The 22,998-nt window shown below is 43.1% G+C and overlaps 2 protein-coding genes and 1 long non-coding RNA gene across 4 annotated transcripts in view; 1 reads left to right on the top strand and 2 right to left on the bottom strand.

The window, feature by feature from the left end:
- The first annotated feature begins 1,351 nt into the window (after window positions 1-1,351).
- LOC306924940 lies at window positions 1,352-3,298 on the top strand. Its single transcript, XR_013790227.1, has 2 exons — window positions 1,352-2,992; window positions 3,026-3,298. It is a non-coding gene; the product is annotated as an uncharacterized lncRNA (long non-coding RNA).
- prps1b (phosphoribosyl pyrophosphate synthetase 1B) lies at window positions 3,081-16,241 on the bottom strand. 2 transcript variants are annotated; one of them, XM_079503434.1, is made up of 7 exons: window positions 15,877-16,241; window positions 13,817-14,000; window positions 10,858-10,956; window positions 10,005-10,129; window positions 9,052-9,225; window positions 5,415-5,574; window positions 3,081-4,823 (listed from the first exon to the last, which is right to left on the bottom strand). In XM_079503434.1, exons 1-7 carry the CDS (start codon window positions 15,996-15,998, stop codon window positions 4,731-4,733), a joined length of 957 nt encoding a protein of 318 aa, XP_079359560.1. In that variant the 5' UTR covers window positions 15,999-16,241; the 3' UTR covers window positions 3,081-4,730. The 2 variants fall into 2 exon arrangements, with proteins under 2 accessions (XP_079359560.1, XP_079359559.1); XM_079503433.1 differs by having other exon boundaries at window positions 13,811-14,000.
- Window positions 16,242-19,995: 3,754 nt separating this feature from the next.
- The window catches only part of frmpd3 (FERM and PDZ domain containing 3), a 103,731-nt gene continuing 100,728 nt past the window's right edge, over window positions 19,996-22,998 (bottom strand). The window contains exon 17 of the mRNA XM_079502277.1: window positions 19,996-22,897. Within this exon, the coding sequence (XP_079358403.1) occupies window positions 20,064-22,897 (2,834 nt within the window). The 3' untranslated portion in view covers window positions 19,996-20,063. The remainder of the gene's footprint in view (window positions 22,898-22,998) is intronic.

Below are 22,998 nucleotides of genomic sequence, written 5' to 3' on the forward strand. Positions count from 1 at the left end.
CATGTCAGACCCACTGTGTGTCTCATACACAACAACCATTTCCATGAAAATAACAGTCAGCTCCAAAGAACAGTATTGATGACTAGATATTTAAAAAAAAGAACTGGAAAGGAATTAACATCATTTTCAATTTCACATGAATCAAACTAGCTAAATACAATGTTATAGTTATAAGTTAATACAAGTGGTTAAATGATATCGCTTATAAATCATGTGCTTATAAATACGATATGTTCGGGAAAATCCTTTAAAGGGACGATTGGTGCATGGTGGTGGTACTAAAGGTACTTACTTTTTTAGGCGTCAGCAACAACCATGAGAAGATAATGATTTGTCTGGGCTACTGTTTACTAGCTGTTTACTAGGCGACTGTTATTCTTATTACCCAAGTCCCAACAATAAACTCACATTATAAAGGTATTTTTTTCTTGCTCCTTTGACAATATTACGAGACTGACTGAAGAACACGGTTGACGGTGCTACAACATGCTCCAAAATAACCGTACGTCGAGTAACGGATACGAAATGGTGACTAATAAAACGCCTGGATTGGAAATTATAGCATCCTTTGCTAAATCCGAGTGTGGGCTATTTATATCATCATGTATGTATAATTGTTAATCATTAATATGCGCTGCCTGTCACCGTGTCACGTCCGAATGAACAAATGAATTAAAGTAGGGTGTCTCTGCGTCTTAAATGATGAGCACTGTGTAGTGTAGAAAGATAACACCGGTCCAGAGCGGATACGGAAATCGTTTGTGATTACAATGTATTGTGAGTGTAAATGACCGGATACAGTTAGGCGGGGTCTAAACCGAATATGTGCACCGAACAGTAAATGGAAAGCAGGGCAGGACCATAGCGGTCCAATAGCCGTCAGGTGCGTAAAGCCTGAATGAATGGAGATTATTTTATTATAAGCCTCATTTATACGTCATCGCACGACGGTGTCGCGAAAAACCGCGAAGGTTGGATGATGTGATCCCATATCCCAGGACCCAGATGGATGGTCCCACAGCGACTGGGTAGTTCATTGTCAGGGAGACCAAGCAGCTATGAGGTGGTTCACTAATTATCATCATCCTGTTAAAACGGACAATGTTTAAATAAAGTCTCTCCCGGGTCTCTCCCAGTACAATCTGAGAACCCATCGTCAAAAAATAAAGGAAAATCAATGCCCTCTTTTCCTTTTAATTCAACATTGTCTCGAGAGACTACTCCCACTCTGCCAGTATGTATAAAAGCAAATTAATAAGCTCTAAGAAATACAAACAAAAACATTTGGTTTGTGTGACGATTTGAATGATTAGCCGTTCCGGTTACCCTTAATAGAGGTAACATCATAGGGGTAACATCTGCATATTAGAACTGTCTTACGTTCTAATGTTTTTATAGTTTATATTTATTTATACCACACTGCCCTCTTGTGTTGCAAAGAGGGAGCGGACAACGGGAGAGGCAGTTTTTTTGCCTACAAAGCCAAAGTAGGCCTATACGTTTTTGGACAAACTGATCAGTAATTTATTTGTCCAAAGTCAAATTGGGCCTCATTGTTTTGAGAGATAAACTTCTGGATTGCATGGGACAGACCTTAATGATGAATTGAACAATTGGGTAAATTGTAAACAAACCCTCTTGTAAACAAGTCATAGTGCTTTATTGGTTGTCCACTCAGTTACGTTTTTTGTATGGAGTTGTGCTTGAAATGTACTGTAATTCTGCAAACTGTTAATACTTCAATCAATCAATCCCCTGCTGATAGACAAGACAGGGTATATCCTGTTTGTCTGGGTAGAAGGCTGCGCGATTCACTGGTCAGTAGAGCTATTGAAGACTTGTTAACAAAATAACACTTAATGCACCTTTAAAAAACAAACCAAAAAGGTGACAAGTTTGCATTAATGACTGCAAGCTAAAGCCAATTTATTCCATTACTAACCACAGCTTTTCACTGTGCCTTCTCCTTCAGATACTGTACGTCCAGTCCATCAGTCACTATTAAGATTTCAAGCATATTTATCAATTTTCACAATGTTTATTTAAGAACACATTCTACACTCTGGTATTTGGCGCAGTCATTCACCCTACTGAAAAAAAGTAAACACAGTCAGGTTTGGAATATGCACATTATATGACAAGTCACTTGTCCAGACATTTATATAAATGTGTGGAGGGACAAAAAATGATAGCAGTTAAACATTTTAAAGGACGCTCCAGCCTGCAGAGACCCCAAGCTAAAACCCAACAGAGTCCCCTAGAGAATAGACCGTTGCTGTAGAGCAGAAACCTCCATATTTCAACTTTAGTATTTTGTAAATTAATGCCATATTTTGCAATAGTGTCACACAAATGTAGCAAAGATTAGCCAATCTACAAGCTTACAACGCATTATTTAAGTGAAAAGGCCCGTCTGTGGGTTTTATAAATGTTGAAACTACAAGGTTTCCACCCAAAAGCAACGTTAAATTCAGCCAGGAACCTTGAAGCACAAACCTCGTACACCGAGCAAGCCCACTCATCAAGTGCACCTCAACAGTCAAATGAAAACAACTTGATAAGTCTAGACAAGAGAAAGCTCTTTATCCAGTAAAAGAAATAAAAGTCATTACTTTTCTATGTGGTTTTCTGTGATCACACAGAGATGAATTATCTAGAGTTGCAGAAAATCATTCTGGAGAACTAGAGGAAACGGGTGTTCTCTTTGTAAATGTCCTGCTATATGGTACATTATACAGATGTAGTTTTCCATCAATTATTTGGCTAAACATAGCCTGTACATAGGCCTACTGTATATTTCACGTTGAGAAATGTCATGTTGTTTTAAATTATTATTATTATTATATCAATTGTTGTTACTGTTTTATTCATGTCATGATTGTGTGTGAGTGTATGGGACCCCGAATGGAAACAAGACCACAAGGTCTTTCTTAGGTGAAATCATTTTGGACAAAATGCTTGACTGTACATTGTGCGTTTGTATTTATATGTTGTCTAATAAAATATCCATCAATCAATTATCAAGCCATTGTCTGTTTGTAAATTTTCTTGCTTTTGAACAAAGCCAAGCTAGGTCGGTCATACTCGTTTGTCGATCTGGATAAGTGCGTCTGTAAATGCCTAATTGTAAAAACAAGACTTGGGACAGGGAAAGCGCTTGTAGAGGGTGGATATCGTCCTTCAAGAGACAGTTCAGACTGCTGAGGCACACTTTGGTTGAGAGGATATTCAATGGCATTTGTAAACTAACAGCTCAGTACTCAAGTTTAATTAACAAGCCTTTTTACACCTTTCAAAACAGATGCGGCAAAAAAAGAAAACGGCAAGCAACACAAAATAACTAAATAAAAACCTGAACTGAGGACTGCTTGCATGGTCGTTGCAACATAATCCAAACCTTGTAACAGCTTTTACGTATCTTTACTGGATACTGGAAAAGCAGGCACCAGAGAAATCCGAGCACCTCAATGTGTAACTGGCAAAAAAAAAGAAACAACTTTGAAATGTATGCTTTGTAAAATGACCTGATGTAATATAAACTAAAGTATGCATGGCTAGCCACAGGTTGTTGAAATATTAGGCCTTCAAAAGTTAAACATTAAGTACAAATCATGTACACAAACTTATTTCAGATCATTTATACATTTATTTATTTTTACATTTTTTGGGGAAGAAACAGCCAATTCAATATTGAGGTGCCAAGATTATCAGGTGACTACACTTCCGGTTACGTCTTTACCAGATGGCTTCTCCTGGCCATGGCAGAGGAACCTTGTTATACAGTGAGCTCTGTAAAGTTATGCCCAGAGCTTCAGATTTACACCTGCCAACATGAAATGATTAAGGACAAAACTCTATATTTTAAATGTCATGGAAGAAAAGTTCACAGTGGATAGAGAGACATGTTCACCCATTCACAAATCAATAAAGCCGGGCCTAAATTCAGTAGCTCCATCTTGGTTTGCTTTGGTGTCCCTGACCAGTGAGTTTAAATTTCAAGGACCCCCAGTTTGATATCCATGATTAGACCATGAACGCCCATTTGATAATCTTTTTTAAATTCGTTTATTTTATCTCTGGGACTCCAATCTACACTGTAAAATGCTCCCTGTTAGTTTAACTCTGAGGCTCTCAGTACATTGCTTCGTCGTGTGACGGTGTCACAGTGAGTGGGTGGCCGTTCTACAAGCTCACACCACTTCATGTGACTTGGCATTCTCTGATGTGTGAAGCCTAATTTATGCTCTGTTGCATGGCAGTGTCGCGCGTCGAAAACTGCCGATCTGCAAGCTCACAAGGCATCGCACATCTGTGACAAGCATTGTGAGCTTGTAGTTTGGCCATTTACAGTTACAGGCCTGCTCAGGTTCCATTTGGTTCCCAACGCTCAATCATTTAGCTGGGGACAACCTGGAAGCCCCTAAAGGACCCCTATATGGGGGTCACTGGACACCACTTGTCCCAGACTTGAGGGACCACTGCTTCAAGGAGAATAAAGTGAATACTATTCAGTGTTAGTAACAGACAGGAGGGTTCCATCCTCCATCATTATCTTCATGGTTAGTCATCGGTAGAGCTTTCATTATGGTTGTGTTTGTGGCGAGTGGGGGGATACATCCCTCTTGTGGTTATTTTTTGGTGGAACAGCAGGACACTAGGTGTTACAGGGGGGACAAGGGGGGATACATCCCTCTTGTAGTTATTTTTTGGTGCCAGGTGGACGCTAAGTGTTACAAGGGGACGTGGCTGAAGAGGTAGGACACAGACTCGCCGTTGTGGGTTCTGCGGATGGCCTCTGCCAGGATCATGGAGATGTCAATAACCTGGGGGCAAAAGAAGAGGACAGAGGACGAGGTAAACATACAAATGTAATAAAAACAAAATTAGAACAAGTCTGATTAAGCGCTTCTGTCCATCTGACGTGTCCACACGTCCTAGGGAATCCAATCGACGGATGCATTGGACGTGTGTACATATCCTAGCGCATCCTCAATGATATCAGGCGAGGGGAGAATATTCTGAATTTCTTCTTTTATTTTATTTTTGAGTCGGACTCTCGGCCACCGTACACTTCGCTCTACGGTCATATTACTACGGTCATATTAGCTTCCCGTTCACTAGCCTGTTAGTGCGGCAGAAAGAATGCCTCGTCTCTCCTAATCCAGTGCGCTCTGTGGTTTTGATCTGATGGATATATTGGCGCTTGATTTCTGCTCCTCATCCACCTCTCGTTCAAAATATGAACGCTGTTCATATAAAGCGGCCATGTCTTTCCGGCACCCCAGAGCTCCTATTTTGAAGGAATCCCGGCACTGATTGTGTTAACAACCTGAAAGAACGCTCCCTTTGCTAGGTCTAGAGGGGCAGCTTCAAACTATCTTTCACTTTTGGTCAAGTGACCAGTGAATGCTGACCTGGATCTTGGGACAGTGCTTCATCTTCTCCTCCTGGGGGATGGTGTTGGTCACCACCACCGCTTCAAAACAGGCATTGTTGATGCGAGAGATGGCCGGTCCAGAGAAGATGCCATGGGTCAGGATGGCGTACACCTTGGTGGCTCCGGCCGAGATTAGCCTAAAAAAAGGGGATGAAAGAGCCAAGTTACTTTCCACCACTGGGTTAACGGCAGGAGGATGAGTTAACAAAACGTCAACAAAGAGAGAAGTATATGACCAAGCTGTCCGTCTGATGACAAAAAAGATTACGAAAGAAAGGAGAGAGAAGTATGACTAAGACACAGAAGTGGTCAATGTTATCCTCAACTTCATATTGACATCTGTTGTCCAGATCATATCTCACACCAGGGCTGCAGGGCTGAATCATTCAGGCCGCGGTAGTCAAGTCATACACCCAGCCAGGCCACCCTATCCCTATACCCACACGCATGTACGTTTGGATTACAACAGAGCCATATAGTATAGACAGAGTTGCGACATTGAGGGGGCAGAAAACAGCCCGGTCACGTGGTTCATGTACGCGCGCGAGCCCTCGACTACAATAGATTCTGTAAACTTCCGGTGTCCCTATTCGCCAATAGAAGTCTATGTAGAAGAGGACTGGCCCCATGAAGTGAACGGAGTTGTCGTAACTCTGTCTATACTCTATGGGCTCTGGATTACAAGTAGGGCTGCACGATATGGACAAAATTTCATATCTCTGTATTTATGCCAAATATTGCGATATCGATACGATATTACCGTTAAAATTTCATATTCTGCATTTTAAGTGTTGCAACACTTATACATACACGTGTGGGGATTGAAAAACCATAAAACCTGGGTGATCTACTGTATGCTATCAAATTGTATGTTTATTCACGCAGCATAGTACTGTACAGTATATGAATGATACATTCTCTGGCTGATTTTAGTTTCTACCCTTCTAAGGACTAGCTGAGACCCCAACTTTGAGAACCAATGGTGTAGTGACGGGCGGGAACCCCTTTTGGTGTTTTAAGAATTATGTTATACTTTAGCTATTGAAAAATAGCAGATCTACAAGCTCATAGCGCGGCACCGAGTGCCGTGCTACGAGCATGTAGGTCTGCTATTTTTGAAAAATCGAGAAAATGTGGTGCAAATCTTTGAATATATATTCTGTCAGAGCGATCGTTTTTAACTCAATCTTTGCTTCATGGGGGATCCCTGGAACAACATATTTTCAGATGGGGGTCGGCGGCCAATTACATATATTTTTGGGGTCCTTGACATGAAAAACTTTAAGAACGACTGACATAGAAACATAGGCTTTTCAGAAAACTGTCAGGATTTAGAAGACATTTGCAGAAACGTCTTCAGGTCTAAATGGGTTAAGAGCGTACCGGACCGCATCTCCATGATATGATCTACTGCACCACGGATATGTCAACATGAAGTCGAAATGAGTCATAGTTATCTCTTTTTGTATCTTTTTGTCATCAGTTTCCTCATTTAAGTGAAAGAAAAGTAGTGTCAAAATATCTTTTGTATATTCGGTTTCAAAACAGGCCGTATGCGGGTACACTATAGTAGCTTTTCGTGCTGGGGCCCTTTACTTTAGAATCATATGATAGACTGACTGATCAGCTGGTTATGTTCTTTCACCACTTTATTATTTGTATATGTAACAATACATATTATATGAGAGCCGCTATAATTAAGATTTCCAGGGTGAATGCCTCTGACTTAATTGGCCTAATTTCCTACAGTGCCACCCTGCTCTTTGGGCCCTGCAGGGCTTGTGCCCAGAATTTCCCATTCAGGAATCCAGCTCTGACGCATCCCCAAAGCTAGTTAGTGCAACGAGACTATTGTAATTGTAACACTTTATTATTATTATTATTATTATTAGTGTGGTGGCCCAAAGGGCAACCAGACTATTGTAATTGTAACACTTTATTAGTGTGGTTGCCTATGGGCAACCATACTATTGTTCCACTTACCTTTTCTTTTCATTCATTAGTGTGGTTGCCAGACTATTGTAATTCACTCTTCGCTAAGTCCCACCCAAGCCCGTTGTTGGCCAATACCACGTTAGCGACGGTTACTAAGGTAGAAAACTGGTCACGCTTGCATGCTGGTCAAATACCTGGCTCTCAAAGTCAGTCAGTTAGCACATAAGCGAACACAACAAAAGCTGATTCTGACAGTTTATGACATCAGGAAAACTTTTCGTCTTTTGATAGATTTATAAAGTAACTATTTTGGTTGGAGATATACAGTGAAGCGGTTCTGGTGTTCCCAACTCTCGTTTGTAAACAAGTCTCCATGCTGTTTGAGCACCCAGCTGCAGTCCCAGACATTTCTTCTAAAGTGTCTCCCTCAAACGTGTCCAAAATTGTGTATGGTGTTTGCGACAAGTGGACGAGATCAAATACATTTGTTTACATCCAACCGCCTGGATGGAAGGCTGAGACCGAGGCTACTTCAGAAGTGTGTGTACAGATTTGGACCAATCAGATCGTTTTGTAGGCAAACCGGAACTTCTTTCCACACAAACTTGTCAGGGTTGCCAGGTCTGCTTATTTCCCGCTACTTTTGGCTTAAGGCTAATAATTAGTGTATGTAATACATTACCAAAACATTAATTATCATAGACATAGGCCTACATAGTATTTATAATGATAAATGCATACAATATTTTTATTATGATTATATATGGTCATATTATTGTGTTTGTTTTGGCTTGTTTTTCTTGATTTGGCTTTAAGAGTTGGCTTGTTTTTGGAGGTGGGTTGGCTTATTTCTCTCACACAATGTGGCAACACTGAAGTCAAAACAAAAACAGACAAGACAACGTTGACATTTTTTATTAAAAATAAAAGTGAGTGAGTTTTCCTCATGTCATAAACGGTCAGAATCAGCTTAGTGTTCTAAAAGAGTGACTTTGAGAGCTGTTCCCCCGTTACAATGGAAGTCAATGAGAGCCTATTTTTATTTCTAATATGTACTATTAAACTGCACAACGGAGCGAAATAATTCATGGAACGGACTAGTTTGCTCATAACAAGGTAAGAAAACAAACCCTCTTTCTGAGGTCCACACATGCTGTACAGCAAATATATTTATTGACACTGCTTAAACATTTTGACCAGCATTGCAAGCGTGACCAGTTTTCTACCTTAGTAACCGTCGCTAACGTGGTATTGGCCAACAACGGGCTTGGGTGGGACTTAGCGAAGAGCTAATTGTAACACTTTATTTTTACTGGAGTAAGACTTTTTTTGAAACGATACTCCTCCCACAGTTTTGACTGTACGCACTTGAGCCATATGTCCAATCGACGACTTCATCGGGAATGGTGTGCTTGCTCATTGCTAAGAGAAATGTTGTATAGTTTAATTGATATTAATTAATTAGAGAAATTAATTTTCCCCATTCACTTAACATGGGAAGATCTAAAAATCCAACTCAAGTATTTTTTGGGTTGGACTATGTAAGCGACTGCGGCAACCACAACTATCAACCTTTCTAGTTGATAGTTGCAGCCCTAAAAGTATCCACAGGTTTAAGGAGCACAAGGCCATTAACAGGCCAAACATGCAGGTGTCAGGTGCATCATGACCAGGCTTACTTGTCAGCAGCGTGGCAGATGGTTCCGCAGGTGTCAGCCATGTCGTCCACCAGGATGGCCACGCGGTCCGTCACATCCCCCACCAGGACCATGCGGTCCACCTCGTTGGCCTTTTTTCTCTCCTTGTGGATGAGGGCAAAGTCCACATTCAGCCTGTCCGCTATCGAGGTGACCCTGCCAGGGGGGGGACAGACAACATACTTGTTATGGCAAAAAGCACGGTTCCATTTACATCGCCAGTAGAGATAAGTAAGCCTCGAGCAAGTAAGACAAGTCTGGCTCCAAATTCATTCAATTCCAGTGTATATATGGTGATGTTGAGGTACGGTCAAGGCTTTCAACAGCCCCTTTGACTTCCATTATACAAAAAAAAAAATCACACCCGTGTGAACTGAGTGGTGTAAGGTCTGTCTGACGTAATGAAATCATGTCTGACGTAATGAAATCACACCCGGGTGTGATTTCATTACCTGGCTTTGTTTGTGCAGAAAAAATGAGCATGGTTGCTATGTTCACCCTGTTCACCCGGGTGTGATTTCATTACGTCATTACAACAGGGTGAACATAGCAACCATGCTCATTTTTTCTGCACAAAAAAGTGGTTGAGTGGTTTACACCACTCAAAAAGCATAAAACATGAAATAAGTAAGTACCTCCCCATAAGTAATGGGAGGTAGTTCTGTGGGTGTACTGGCAGCGTGCCTAAAAGGTTTGGCACAGATTAGTCAAGCAGTTAGTGAGATTAGCAGCGGGCAGCCACACAGACCATTTTATAGAATATAGATGAAATCTAAAGTCTTTAGAGAAATCTAAAGTCCATGAAGGCTGCCTCACAGTGCCTCAGGGAAATATGCAACAGAGTGATGTATTGTGATGTAGAGAGAGCGACATCTAGTGGCTGAATGTTGATGATTTGACAGTGTATTCTGATTGAAGAGGCCTGCTGTATGTACCTCTTGGCTCCACCTGCGTCAGGGGAGACGATGGTGCAGGTCTTCCACTCCGGGATGTTCTCTTTGATCCATTTGAGCACGGCAGGTTCTGCGTACAAGTTGTCTACTGGGATGTCAAAGAAACCCTGAGGAGATACAGATGAGAGTTCAAACACACTGAATCAGCGGTTCCCAACCTATCTGACAAAACCTGAGACACCCTGGACATGTAAACCATACAGGTTCGCTCTGGATTAAGAGCGTCTGCTAAATGCCTAAATTGTAAATTGATACAGCGGATAAAAGCAAGCTACGATTTTGTGAAACATGTTTCAAAATGTGGTGATCTTAGTGGGCCCTTTAGCAGGCTATTTGGGACAGGACCCCGATCCTCCAGTGCACGCCACCATCCATCCATCTTCAACCGCTTATCCGTAGTCGGGTCGCAGGGGCAACAGCTCCACCAGAGTGCTCCAGACTTCCCTCTCCAGAGCAACATTAGTGACTTCCTCCTGGGGGATTCCGAGACGTTCCAAGGCCAGTGAGTCGATGCATTTCCTCCAACTGCGCCTTGGTCTGCCCCGGGGTCTCCTCCCAGTGGGACGTGTGTCGAGGACCTCCCTAGGGAGGCGCCCAAGAGGCATCCTAACCAGATGCCCGAACCACCTCAGATGACTCCTTTCCAGGCGAAGGAGCAGCGGTTCTACTCCGAGTCTCTCTCGTGTGACTGAACTTCTCACCCTATCTCTAAGGGAGATGCCAGCCACCAGTCGAAGAAAACTCATTTCGACCGCTTGTATTCGCGACCTTATTCTTTCGGTCATGACCCACACTTCATGACCATAGCACGCCACCTTGTGCCAATGTATTGTACCTGTATCTGTGATGCGTGCAGGTCCATAGTGATGATGTGGTCTGCACCAGAAACTGACAGCATGTTGGCCACCAGTTTGGCAGAGATGGGAGCACGACTCTGCAACGAAAACCAGATGTCAGTCACATGGAGAGTTGTCATCAAATCACACACAGCTTCTTTTTTTTTTTTTTACGTTTTATCACACAATTTTGTAACCCATTTTTTCACCCAGTGTCAATTATCTAATGTAATCCTGGGTGCTACACTTCCTCTGCCAGCCTGGGAGGGGGGCAGCAGACTGACCTCATGCTTCCTTCCATGCATGAGGAGTCCAAGCTGCTTCTTTTCACCTGACAGGGGAGAGTTTCCCCGGCCGGACGTAGCGCGTGGAAGGAACATGACCAGTTCCTTTCCCCTCCATCAGGCACCCCGGCTGGCCAGGGGGAGGTTGTTTAGAGACCAGGATTACGGCATGTTTTTGTGAGGGTACCTACCCTAAGGGACACGGGGAGAACATGCAAACTCCACACAGAAAGGCCCTTTCGCCAAACCCGCCTCGGGTATGGGCACTGATGACGCGGAGGAGGGAACACGCCCCCAGCGTCCCGAGCGGGAATCGAACGCAAGACCTTTTAGCTGTGAGGCGACAGCACTACCGACTGTGCCACCGTGACCCCCACATGGCTCATTTCTTTTTCTTTTTTTTTAATGTTTTTTTGTGGCTTTCGCCTTTATTTTATATTTATTATGGAGGGACAGACAGTAGGCTGACAGGAAATGGGGAGAGAGATGGGGGTAAGACATGCAGTAAAGGCCGTTGGGATCGGGAGTCGAACCCGCGGCACACTGCCAGACTGGATTACCAGCCAAGGTGCCTGGACCGCTGAGCCACGGCCCAGGCCTACATGGCTCATTTCTAAACAATCTAGCAATCTAGATTCACAGCTGTATCCAATCTGGTGTATACAAAGTCTGACTGCACATTCTCAGGCATTCCAATTTATGAAAAAATAATAATAATACTAATGAAATCATAGGTGTAGGGTTGGGTATCAAACTTTGGAATTGGGTTAGGTTTCCTAATAACATTTTGCTGCTTTCCATTGTGTTGTCATGGAATAAACGTATGGTTACTATTCATTACATTTGACAATTTATTCTCAATTATTAGTTGAAATTTGATTTTAAAGGACAAAAAAAAATCAACCATGGCTCTATCGCAGCCTTCGCAGGTACACTCAATATACAGTACTATTCATAGTAAATTCAATCTTATTTATGTCAGTTAATGCTTAAATAAATAATAATGAAGATATTTTTGTTATCTCTACATTTTACCTCTTTCTTCTTTTGCCAAAATGGAGAATTGCTAAGAACCGGAATAAAATTAAGCAGAATCAGAATCGATACAGTGCTAATTAACGACAGCCATTCCTGTATAGGACTAATAGGCCAGTCAATCTAAGATTTGGCCCAAAATAAATTGCAATAGTAATCGTTCAAGGTTTTTTATGATCCTTAGGTCATTCAAATAACATAAAAAATTGATGGATTGAGAAATTTTGGATCATGGAAAATTCAGGGATTGAAAGTTGGGTACCATTAACATCCTATATAAGGCAAAACATTCAAAATGATTCTGAATCCATTGCAAGCATTAGTTTTGCACGAAAAACACTCCTTGGGGTAAAAACGGCCATAGCCGTCATCACAAATGTGATGAGGTCATCACATTTGGGGAGGTGGCTATGGCCTAATTTAGACCAAGGAGTGTTTTTCGTGCAAAACTAATGCTTGGAATGGGGTAAATACTCCACTGTAGAGTGGTTCTCTACTGTCTGCTCGTCTGACTCGTCATGTTTCAGTGCTGACTACTCGTGCAGTGTGAACTAGATACCATAATTATTCTCAATGTCAACTCTCAATTTATAATTATACCAATTGATCAACTCCAAAGCAAAAGCTAGCGAAAAGAAATGGTGTGTGTTTTGTTTTGTTGCCAGTGCAGGATGCAGGCTCCTGTTGACAAGCTAGCTTGCCAGATTCTGTGAGTGAAACAAGCGACCAGGTCTATGAAAACAAGACCAAAAGAAGCAACCAGTTTCACCACTTGAGCCCTATTACATCAGCTATTTTTTTAAATTAATCATGAAAGCAAGCCCAAATAAGCAACTACACTTCAGAAATAAGCCCAAACTATAAAGCAACGGGCAACTATGAATATTAAGCTATGTTACAGGACAACTAGCCCAAAGTAGCTCATAATAAGAAGACCTGGCAAACCAGCGCTTTCTGCAATTTGCATGGTGGAAAATAATCTTTCGTCGGCAGACTGTCTTTGTGCAGATAAAAAATGCTAGTCTGTTGCAATATGAGAGTTTTAATTAGTCTTTGACTGGTCTGAACAAGTTTCCTCGGTCCGGAGTCACCTTAACACGGGTCAGGCTGCAACACAGGCTGTAATGGAAGGGGAGGCAGTGGCTCAGAGTCAGAGGTAGAGTGTATGAATGTGTGGGTGAATGTAATGCACAATCTATGTAAAGCGCTTTGGATAAAGGCGCTATATAAATGCACTAGTGCTGCACGATTCTTGCTCAAATGTGAATCTTGATTTTCCTCCACAAGAATTTAGATCACGATTCTCATTTTTTCCATGAAAAACATTATTACATAAACATAAGAGTAACTAAAATGAATTGGACAGCCAAATAGTGCTGTACGATTCTTCACAAAATGAGATTGCATAGGTATCTAGATCTTGAGCTTTTTTCGATTAATTGCGCAGCACTAAAATGCACTATTTACCATTATGGAATGGCAACGTCATCATCCAAGGGACAACCGATAAAACAAACATTCCCGGTCCCGATACTTGGCGGTTGTGGAACATGGCGGGCTGCAGGCGGGTCAGTGGATGCAGGATGGTCAAATGAGACGTGATGAAGTAAGTAATTAGACAGATGCTCCATACCCCCACCTTGTCCTTCTTGTCTTGTCGGGCGTACGGAAAACAGGGGATGACAGCCGTGACCCGGGAGGCCGAGGCGATCTTACAGGCGTTGATCATGATGAGCAGCTCCATCAGATTGTCATTGATCTCCCCGCAGCCACTCTGAACGATGTACACGTCCTCCCCGCGGACGCTCTCGCCGATCTCCACACTGTGCCGGGACGGGGGGAGAGAGAGAGAGAACAACACAATGGAGAACAAACAAAACACTTTAGAGGTACCCAACCACACATGCCATTGACAGGACCAGAGACGGATGAGGCACAGAGTAAACAGAGGTTAATGGAACCTTTAGGTGTTGCTACGGATCCTGTTTTTTCTTTCAAAAATGTAAAAAAAACAAATCTGAAAAATGGTCATACGTATGTATGTAGTATACATGATTTGATATTAGACTTATATTGACCCTTCATCTTGAGTATGCCCCAAATTATTGGATACAGGTTTTGTAGCAATTTATAGCAACTGTAGAAATATTAGACCTTAACTGTGAAATGTTCAATCATGTTCTAAATCACAGTATACTTAAGACCGTTTTCCAAATATATATTTTTTACATTTTGGACCAAATAGCCAATTTGCTATGACATGCTGGAGCACGAGGTCAAATGTGAGCAACGTGGCAGTGGTGGGGGGTCCCTACTCCCTCCCTAGCCGCAAGGAACTTAAGAGGGTATCCCAATAAATTCATAAATCTTAATAGTCCATGAGGAATGGTCTAACATTCCTCCGGAATACTGCAGAAAGCTGGGGTCTTACAGCAGGTTCACAACAGGCTTTCAAATTAAATGGGTCCCCCAGACTCCCCCTGGGTGGTATATGGCTCCCCAATCAAAATTGTCATTTTTGACCAAAAGTGCAATTTGTTATGCATCTTTTTTACACACACACACACACACACACACACACACACACACACACACACACACACACACACACACACACACACACACACACACACACACACACACACACACACACACACACACACACACACACACACACACACACACACACACACACACACACACACACAGGGGAAAAGCATAACCGTCCTTTTGGAATAATATTATGGATGGATATGCAGTTGACATCATCCCTATGTTCCCCCCCTAACCATATGGTAAGTGGCTAACATAGAACCCGGCCCGGGAAACATAGGAATGCTGAAGTTGCATGCCATGAAGGAGTTAAACAATTCTGAGACTGCAGTAGTGATTGAAAGTGGCATTTTGAGTTGTTTGGAGAAACCAATAGGACCTGATCAATGGAAACAAGAGCGCAATGACTTTTTTCAGTGATATCCTTTTGGACTATGTGTTTGACTGTTTACATTTCTGCCCAATAAAGTAATCAATCAATCAATATTAGTTGTGTTGAGCCATTTCAATTGTTGTTCTTTGATTAATTTGTTTGTGAATTATCTTTTGACTGCACCCACCCTCACACACACACACACACACACACACACACACACGGCCTTAAATTCAGGCAGTAGTAATTAACTTGTCTTTGAGTACTCAGCAAAGCACTAAGTCTGGTGTATTTTTATTATTACTAGTACTACCGTAGTAACCAGTACAGTACGCCTAGGTGAGGTCCTATTCGACACCATGGATCTAATAAAAGTTCCTCAATGAAAGAGTAGCGGGAGACCACCTCCAACCACGGCCTACGGGCCTAGCCTACAGAATGGTTACAATAACGTTGCATTCATTGAATAAGTTGCGGATTGTATCTTTATGTGTAAACAGAACAGTCTCAGATCATAGAGGTAAACCATGGCCAAATTGGCCACGCTGACTTATTTAATACAGCAAGCATGCGTTCTCTGCCATGCGTGTGGGGGTGTACTGTGTGGACTACATCTCCCACCATGCTCCGCTGCCTGCGGAGTTAAATTCACCATGACACCACGCGTTTCTAATTAATTACAAACCCAAATAGAACTGGCGCAGTACATTCAATTCGAAACGGATCGCGCCGATTCAACTCAACCAACGTTTAGAACACGTATCGAACCTCACCATGTTTCTTGGTTGCTGAATTTCTTGGTGACGACCTTGCCCAGCTCCAGCCCCAGGCGGTCGGCTATCTTTTGGGACAGGTCCGGATGCGAGCTGCCGCTGAAGATCTTGATGTTGGGCATTTTGGGACGGTCCAGGGCGTCGGTTGAACGGTTCCCCGGTACGAGCTGACGAACAGCGCGTGGAAAAGCCGCGGTTATAATAAGACGAGAGAACCGAACGGGACGGCCAGAAGTGCAGTAGATGGAAGAGTGTTGATGGCTGCTACCGTTCAGAGCTAAATGTGTTTCCCTACCTATCCACCATTATGTCCCTCGTGATCGCGCAAGCGCGCTTACTCGTGTGGCGCGCACGCTTAGTGCGTTCACACCACACGGGCAGACGAGACGATGCAAAGACGCGCTTTGAGTTGATTTGGAGCAGCTACATGCATCATTGCGTCTTTACAACGTCATGTCGCTGGCTTCCATTGATCATGAATGGTAGACTGCATCGTTTCGTCTGCCCGTGTGAACGCAACATTACTTGCGTTGCGTCGTAGTGACGTCATTTAGACAGCTACTGAAGCAAGTCCCCCCGGGCCCCACCCACCAAGCTCCATGATGTAATAATTAAAATGTTTTTGTGTGACTTTAATACTACATATAGTGGTTCTCAAACATTTTAAGAATGTTTTACTTTTACTTGCATGTACAGCATTTACGTTACTACTACTACTACTACTACTACTAGCCTACTAGTATAGTACTACTACTCATAATAATAACAATAATAATAATAATGCATATATATACAATGCATATATTACTCCACTTTCTGAGTCGAAGTGATATTTATTTTTGTTAAATAACTATATTCCTATAGTATTCATAGTATCATAGTATTTTTAAGTTATTTTAGGAACAGACCACCTGGTTTATCTCTAGGCTACCACATGCAATGTCAATTGGCACATTCTCTGAAAGGTTCTTTCTTTTAAATCTCCAATACACTTTATTGCTCTTAAAACATGAGTTATTTATACACAGACAGAAGACCACAGCGAAGACAAGATTATTGACAGTAAATAAAGACAGACATGAATCAGTGCACATGAAGAAATTAAACAATGGATTAAGCAATGAATGAGTCTGACAATGTCCCAATCGTGTGAATGACACAGACAACTGAACAATGATAACCACGGGAAAAAACAAATGTTTGTCATAAAATATGAGAGAACGTAGCCTGAAACTTGTGCTTATAAAAATAAACAGGTCCCATGCTTTTATAATCATATTTCATATTATACTCTTTAAAATATACGTTCTGCTATTAGACTCTATGTTACATTACTACTATAAATAATTACCTTACTGACATGTTTTGTACAAAACAGTGAAGCGATAAATCTTCACATCACAATTGTTGGATGTTTTTAAAAGTGTTTCTATCTTTACTATAATATTTACATTTCCAGTGTAGAATAATACAGTGCGTCTCTGTGTACAATGATAACCATTTTAAAACATAGTATTTTCCACTTTTTTGTGTTCTTTCCACTTTGGAAGTTGGAACTGGAAAATAATCTTTATAAACAGTATCATTCATTATACCTCCATATAGTACTTAGAAAACGATTGTTCTCCTTGACGTAAAGGTAGAGCCTGATTTATACTTCGTCGTACGACGGAGAATACATTAGGCATAAGTAGGCAAAAACATGCAGTACAGAGAACGAGTTGTCAGCAAAGACACAACACTGTTAAAAGAGAGTTCCTATACAAACAGCTTTTATATTGTGTGTGTGTGTGTGTGTGTGTGTGTGCGTGCGTGCGTGCGTGCGTGCGTGCGTGCGTGCGTGCGTGCGTGTGAGAGAGAGAGAGAGAGAGAGACAGAGACAGAGAGAGAGAGGGAGGGAGAGAGAGATAGGGAGGGAGAGAGAACCCAAAACAGCAGATGAACAGCAAACCTAATACTTAAATAAATAGTGATAAAAATCACTCAAATAAGTCTTACAACTTACATGATTTAAAATCTGCAAAAGACAGTTTGGAGAATCTATTCAGTTATATTGTTTTTCTTTCTTTTTTGCTATACATATGGTACATGTTTAGCATTCCTCCACCAAACTCAATGTCCAATTCCTAAATCAAATGAGCTGGCTTGGTTTATAATTCATTGATGGCTGGTCCATCTGGAACTCTGCTTACAGGTGTGAATCTCTACTGTTACAATTCTGTTCTCTGCTCCCTTTATATCATCACTATTATTGTACATTCTATTCGAAGCCATACTAAATGTTAATCTCTCCTGTGAATTTACATTATATTGATAATGCAATACTAAACTATCAGATGTCAAGTTTCAAAGTACCCATTTTGATGGTTTAGAGGCGACACGTCAGGCTTTGAAACATTTTATACGTAAAACATCTCAATGCACATTGCACATTCATGATCAAAGATCTTCTCAAAATAGCCTTCCAGGGTATACTTCCAATTTACCCCATCTGTGTCATTTTAGATTTTAGCTATATAGGAACATACGTTTTTCAAAAAACAAAAAAACAAATACAGTAGATATCAGTTCTTGGCACAACAAAGTTTGAGAACTAATGATTTTGAAGGCATTTGTAGAATCTGCCCTAGGTCTTAATGGGTTAAAGAACCCCTTTTGTACATTATTATGTTATGCCAATTCCCCTCAAGTTGTTTGATTTACCACCAAGTGTCCCAGAACAGCTTCTTTTAACAGTGTATTCCGCATACGATTGCTTAAAATTAAATTAATACTTTGTCTTAAGACCATGTCGTTCATCAAAAATTACAGATTTTCAACCTAGAAAACCATGACACATGTGTACCGCACAACAAAACTGTAAAGCACCTGTGATTGGGCTCCATGTATGACAACAGGATGAGACACAAAGATTTCAGACGGGAAACAGAGGTGTTAGTTTTATTAAAATACATAGAAAACTACTTTGTGTGTTTCTTAAATATTTGCTTAATTGGCACAATGTATAACAGCACATAGAAAGCAAAACCGCATATATATCTGAAAACCTGAATGATAACATAGGATCCTATAGGAAACAGCTAAGTTTCTGCCTTGATATGATGATGTGTATACCGTACATAAAACTAGCAATGTGGACTGAAGTGAACTTTTCAGCAGCAGAGTGAATAAAAAACATGTGATTGGCTATTAAAAGATACATTTCAATGTAGGCGCATATTTTGGAGGTTGTGCAAAATCCTAGAGCTAAGCACTTGCAAAGTGAATCGGTATTTAAAGGTGTAATAATTCACAAAGTGTGAGATGCAAGTAGAGCTCGTTGACCAGTTGTGTCACTCATGTCATGTGCGTGTGAGAAATACAAGTGTTGATATTCTTGTTTTTATATATGTTGACAGCTGAAGTAAGGCGAATCCTTCACCCTCTACAGTGTGTGGCATCTGATTCTGCTACATTGCCTGCCCACGTTCGACTACGTGAAGTGAGTGAATGGGCCAGTATAGTCTGACACTGTGAACGATACTCAAAATGTTGCTTCAGTTTGTCAGATACTGTAAATACATCCAACAGACATCTGCATCTTGTGTCACAACAGAAAAAAAAACACACACCACCATCTAACCAATCAACGCTTTGGACGAGCTAATTCACAGAAGTCGGTACTTGACGAGTACTATCTGCAGTATTTTTGCCCAGAGCACATCTTTTTGTCTGACGATTTATTATAATCTTTATATTATTTTCTTTGTAATCAATATATTTCAAATATTACTCTCATGTTCTCCACAAAAACAAATTTATATTATTTTCTAAGAAGAGACAACCCAAATATACTGTACATTACATATAAATCCATATACCATAATGATTCTTGAAGTGTGAATGTTGAGGTGGTTAGCCCTCTATCACCCAGTCTGTTGTGGGGGTCCTTAATCTTTTGTGCATTAGTTCCATGTATGTCCTCTTTATCAAAACAAAAGATGCACTAGCCTACCACAGTGCCTGTAAACATGAAATGGAACAGCTGCATTGCAAGTTTTATAGACGTCTTGGGGATGAATGTTTGTACATCCTGTAAAAAATGTAAACAATAAATAAGTGATGGGTTTGGAGGGAGAGTGCCTGCCCACTCACACAACTGCCATAAGTTCTATCATTGATAAGTGTGTCAGTTGGGAGTTTTATGTTTACTGGGCAGGCAGGGTCTTGATGGGTCTGGTGAGGGAGCTCATGTTATGGGTGGTGGAAATTTGAGGGCTCACTGTCTTGGTGGGCAGGCTGCTGGAGTGTCCCATCGACTCCTCGGCTGCGCGTAGAAGCAGTGTGTAGTTGATCGCCACCTCTTCAACCTTCCTCAACAGCTGAAGCCTTTGCGCCTCGGAGCGGACGCCTCTGACCAGTTTGATGAAGGTCTGAGTAAGTTCACACAACACCTGGAAGCTGGCTGTGACCACTGCCAGCATACGAGTGGGGCTCTTCTCGACGCTCGCCACTCGGCGGCACGACGCCCGGAACTCTTTAAAGCGCACCGCCAGCTCCTGCTTATACTCTGTGATCCGCAAGGGCTGAAGCCGAGCTTCATAGTCGTTTTGGGGACTGTTGGCGCATTGCCGCAGGATTGCTAGCAACTCGTTAGCATCCAGCTGGGCATTTAGGAAGCCATCAGGCAGACTGAACGCCTTCCCCTGCAGAGCCTGAACTCGTGCCAGGCTCCCCTCCAGCGTGCCGCAGGCCCGGAGGTCAATCTCCTGCATCTGAAGCTCCTCCTCCTCCTCCTCCTGCTGCTCCTCTTCCTCCCCGCTGCAGTCCTCCGCATTGAGAACCTGCAATGTTTTGCTGACGACCGGCAGCGTACGGGAGTCCAGCTGCATGCCGGGGAGGACCTGCAGGGGAATGGAGTAGGAGAGCTCATCCTTCTCGCTGCTTTCATCTGCTGATTCACACTTCCTGTAGCAGAAGCAGAATGAGCAGCATTTCTCCCGTTCGTCGCTGTCCTCACTGGGCAGCGTCAGGATCACCTCCCCGGTTCCCTCTCTGCTGTCACGCAGCAGCTCCTCTCCCTGAATGAAGAACACTCCCTTCCTCCCCTTGCCCTCTGCCTGGTGAGACTGAGTGTGAACAGGCTCCACAGGAGTTGGAAGCCTCAGACCTGTGGCCCTCACTCGTTCCATCTCCTTTTCTAGACTCTTGGCTTTAGGTTTCACCTCGGCATATACAGGCGTGCTGGCGCTGTTATCTACCTCTCCAATGCTGTATCGTCTCTGGAGCTTCTTGTACTGCGGCGCTCCAATGCACTCTGTCTGGGAGGCGCATGTGGGCAAGCAGGAGCCGTGCTCTCCCCTCGGCTCTCTGGACTCAAGGCTTGTAGAGCGGATTCGGGTTGTTTTGATCTCTAAGGTCTGGGGTCTCTTTGTCCCACCCGGGGTGTGGGGGACTTTAGATATTGCAGGAGGAGTCTTTGAGATATTTCTCTCTCTGCCTCTGTGCTGTGTTTCTGTGGTGGAGCCGACCGGTGTGTCGGGTAGACGCATGCCTCTGCACATTCTCTTACAGTCACAGCTCCGTCGCTGCTCCCTAGAGAGACCCGGGGCCTTCAGGACGGGGCTGGTGCGTAACTGGCAGGAACAGGGGGTACCGGAAGGGACCGGCGAGGATCCCTGAGGCACATACTCTCCCTGGGACGACTTAGGCTTCAGTAGCTCCTCTAAGAACTCCAGCTCATACTGACGGACCTTCTGCAACTGAGCCCGCCGCTCGTCCGTCTCTCTCCGCATCCTGGCTGGGAACGTGGCGGAGAGGAGGTTTCTGAAGCTCAGAAACGGCACGCTGCGCTGGGACTTCGCCTTGCCACTGCCGTGCTTCTTTGAGTCACCAGCGGGGAGAGTGGAAACTTTATCAATGGTGGTGCTGGGGTGTGTGGGGTCTTCCAAAATAGGTAATGATTTTGCTGGGGCTTTCTGTGGCTCAGGGTGTACTGTTGCCTGCTGACACTCGGCCTTACCATCTGCGCCTTCTCTTCTTTCCAATTTCACAGGCATGTGAGGAGGGTACTTGGTTTGGATTTGAGGACTTGGTTTAGCCATAGCGGGGTCAAGTCCTCCCCCTCTCACTGCGGTATCTTTGCTGCTTGCCAGTTGAAGGCTTTTGGCTCTGAGGCGCTCGTCGTCTGTGGGCGAGGAGGACTGAAACACCACTACCTTCTGAACTTGTGGGTCCTTCAGTCTCAGCTGAGGAGCAGGATCCACCCGTACCGGGCATGTGCAGAACAGGTCATCAATTGGCAGAATTTCTTTAGAACTTGAAGGCTTCATGGTCTCACTAGAGGCAGTCTCGGCATCTTGGCACATGTTAGAGGGGAAAATCTTGGAAGAGGCAGTTCTTTCCACAGGCAAGAGGATTGGTAAGGCTTTATTGGTTGGGTCAACACTAGGAGGAGCAGTTTGTTTCCCTTTTATGCCATCGGAAAGGTTTGGACTCAGTTTGTCCCCAGGGGAACTTGACAACTTCTGATCGTTGTTGACTTGGGCTGTTGGTGATGGATCAGTCACTTTCAGTTTGCCAGGTGACTTAGCAGAGGATTCGGGGGTGTTGGCTTTGGTGGTTTTGTCGGTTTGATCGGCTTTTGCTTTCAAATTTGCCGTCTGTTCATTCGGAGCAGGACTTCGAGGTTTTCCTTGCTCCCTTACCACAGCGACAGTTGCGGTCTCTTGATTGGGTCTGACTTTCAGTGGAACCGTCTTGCTGAGTATCACTTGCTTGGGGGGACAGCCGGCACGAATCTGACCCATGGAGAAGGCCCCGGTCCCTATGGTCTGGGCAGTGCAGCCAGGGATAGCCAGGGGGAAGTCTCGGCGGCAGAGGATGCGGTCCTTGTTGATGTGGTGGGCCAGCAGGTAGGCCTGGTTCTGGTGCTGCTTCATGGCTGACACCATTTCAGAAACATCTGTCAACTCTGAGGAGTTGGTCTCGTGGCCCGAGTCCAGTGATGACTCAGGTGTAATAGCAGCGAGCACGATCAGCCCTAAGGATAAAGGAGACACAACTCACTATTAGGGTTATCAAGAAGCAATAAATATTAATGACAAAGCAGTAATTTGGTTCTCTTTTTAATTAGGTCCTAAC

Source organism: Electrona antarctica (genome assembly GCF_951216825.1).
Source record: "Electrona antarctica genome assembly, chromosome: 1".
Taxonomy (NCBI): domain Eukaryota; kingdom Metazoa; phylum Chordata; class Actinopteri; order Myctophiformes; family Myctophidae; genus Electrona; species Electrona antarctica.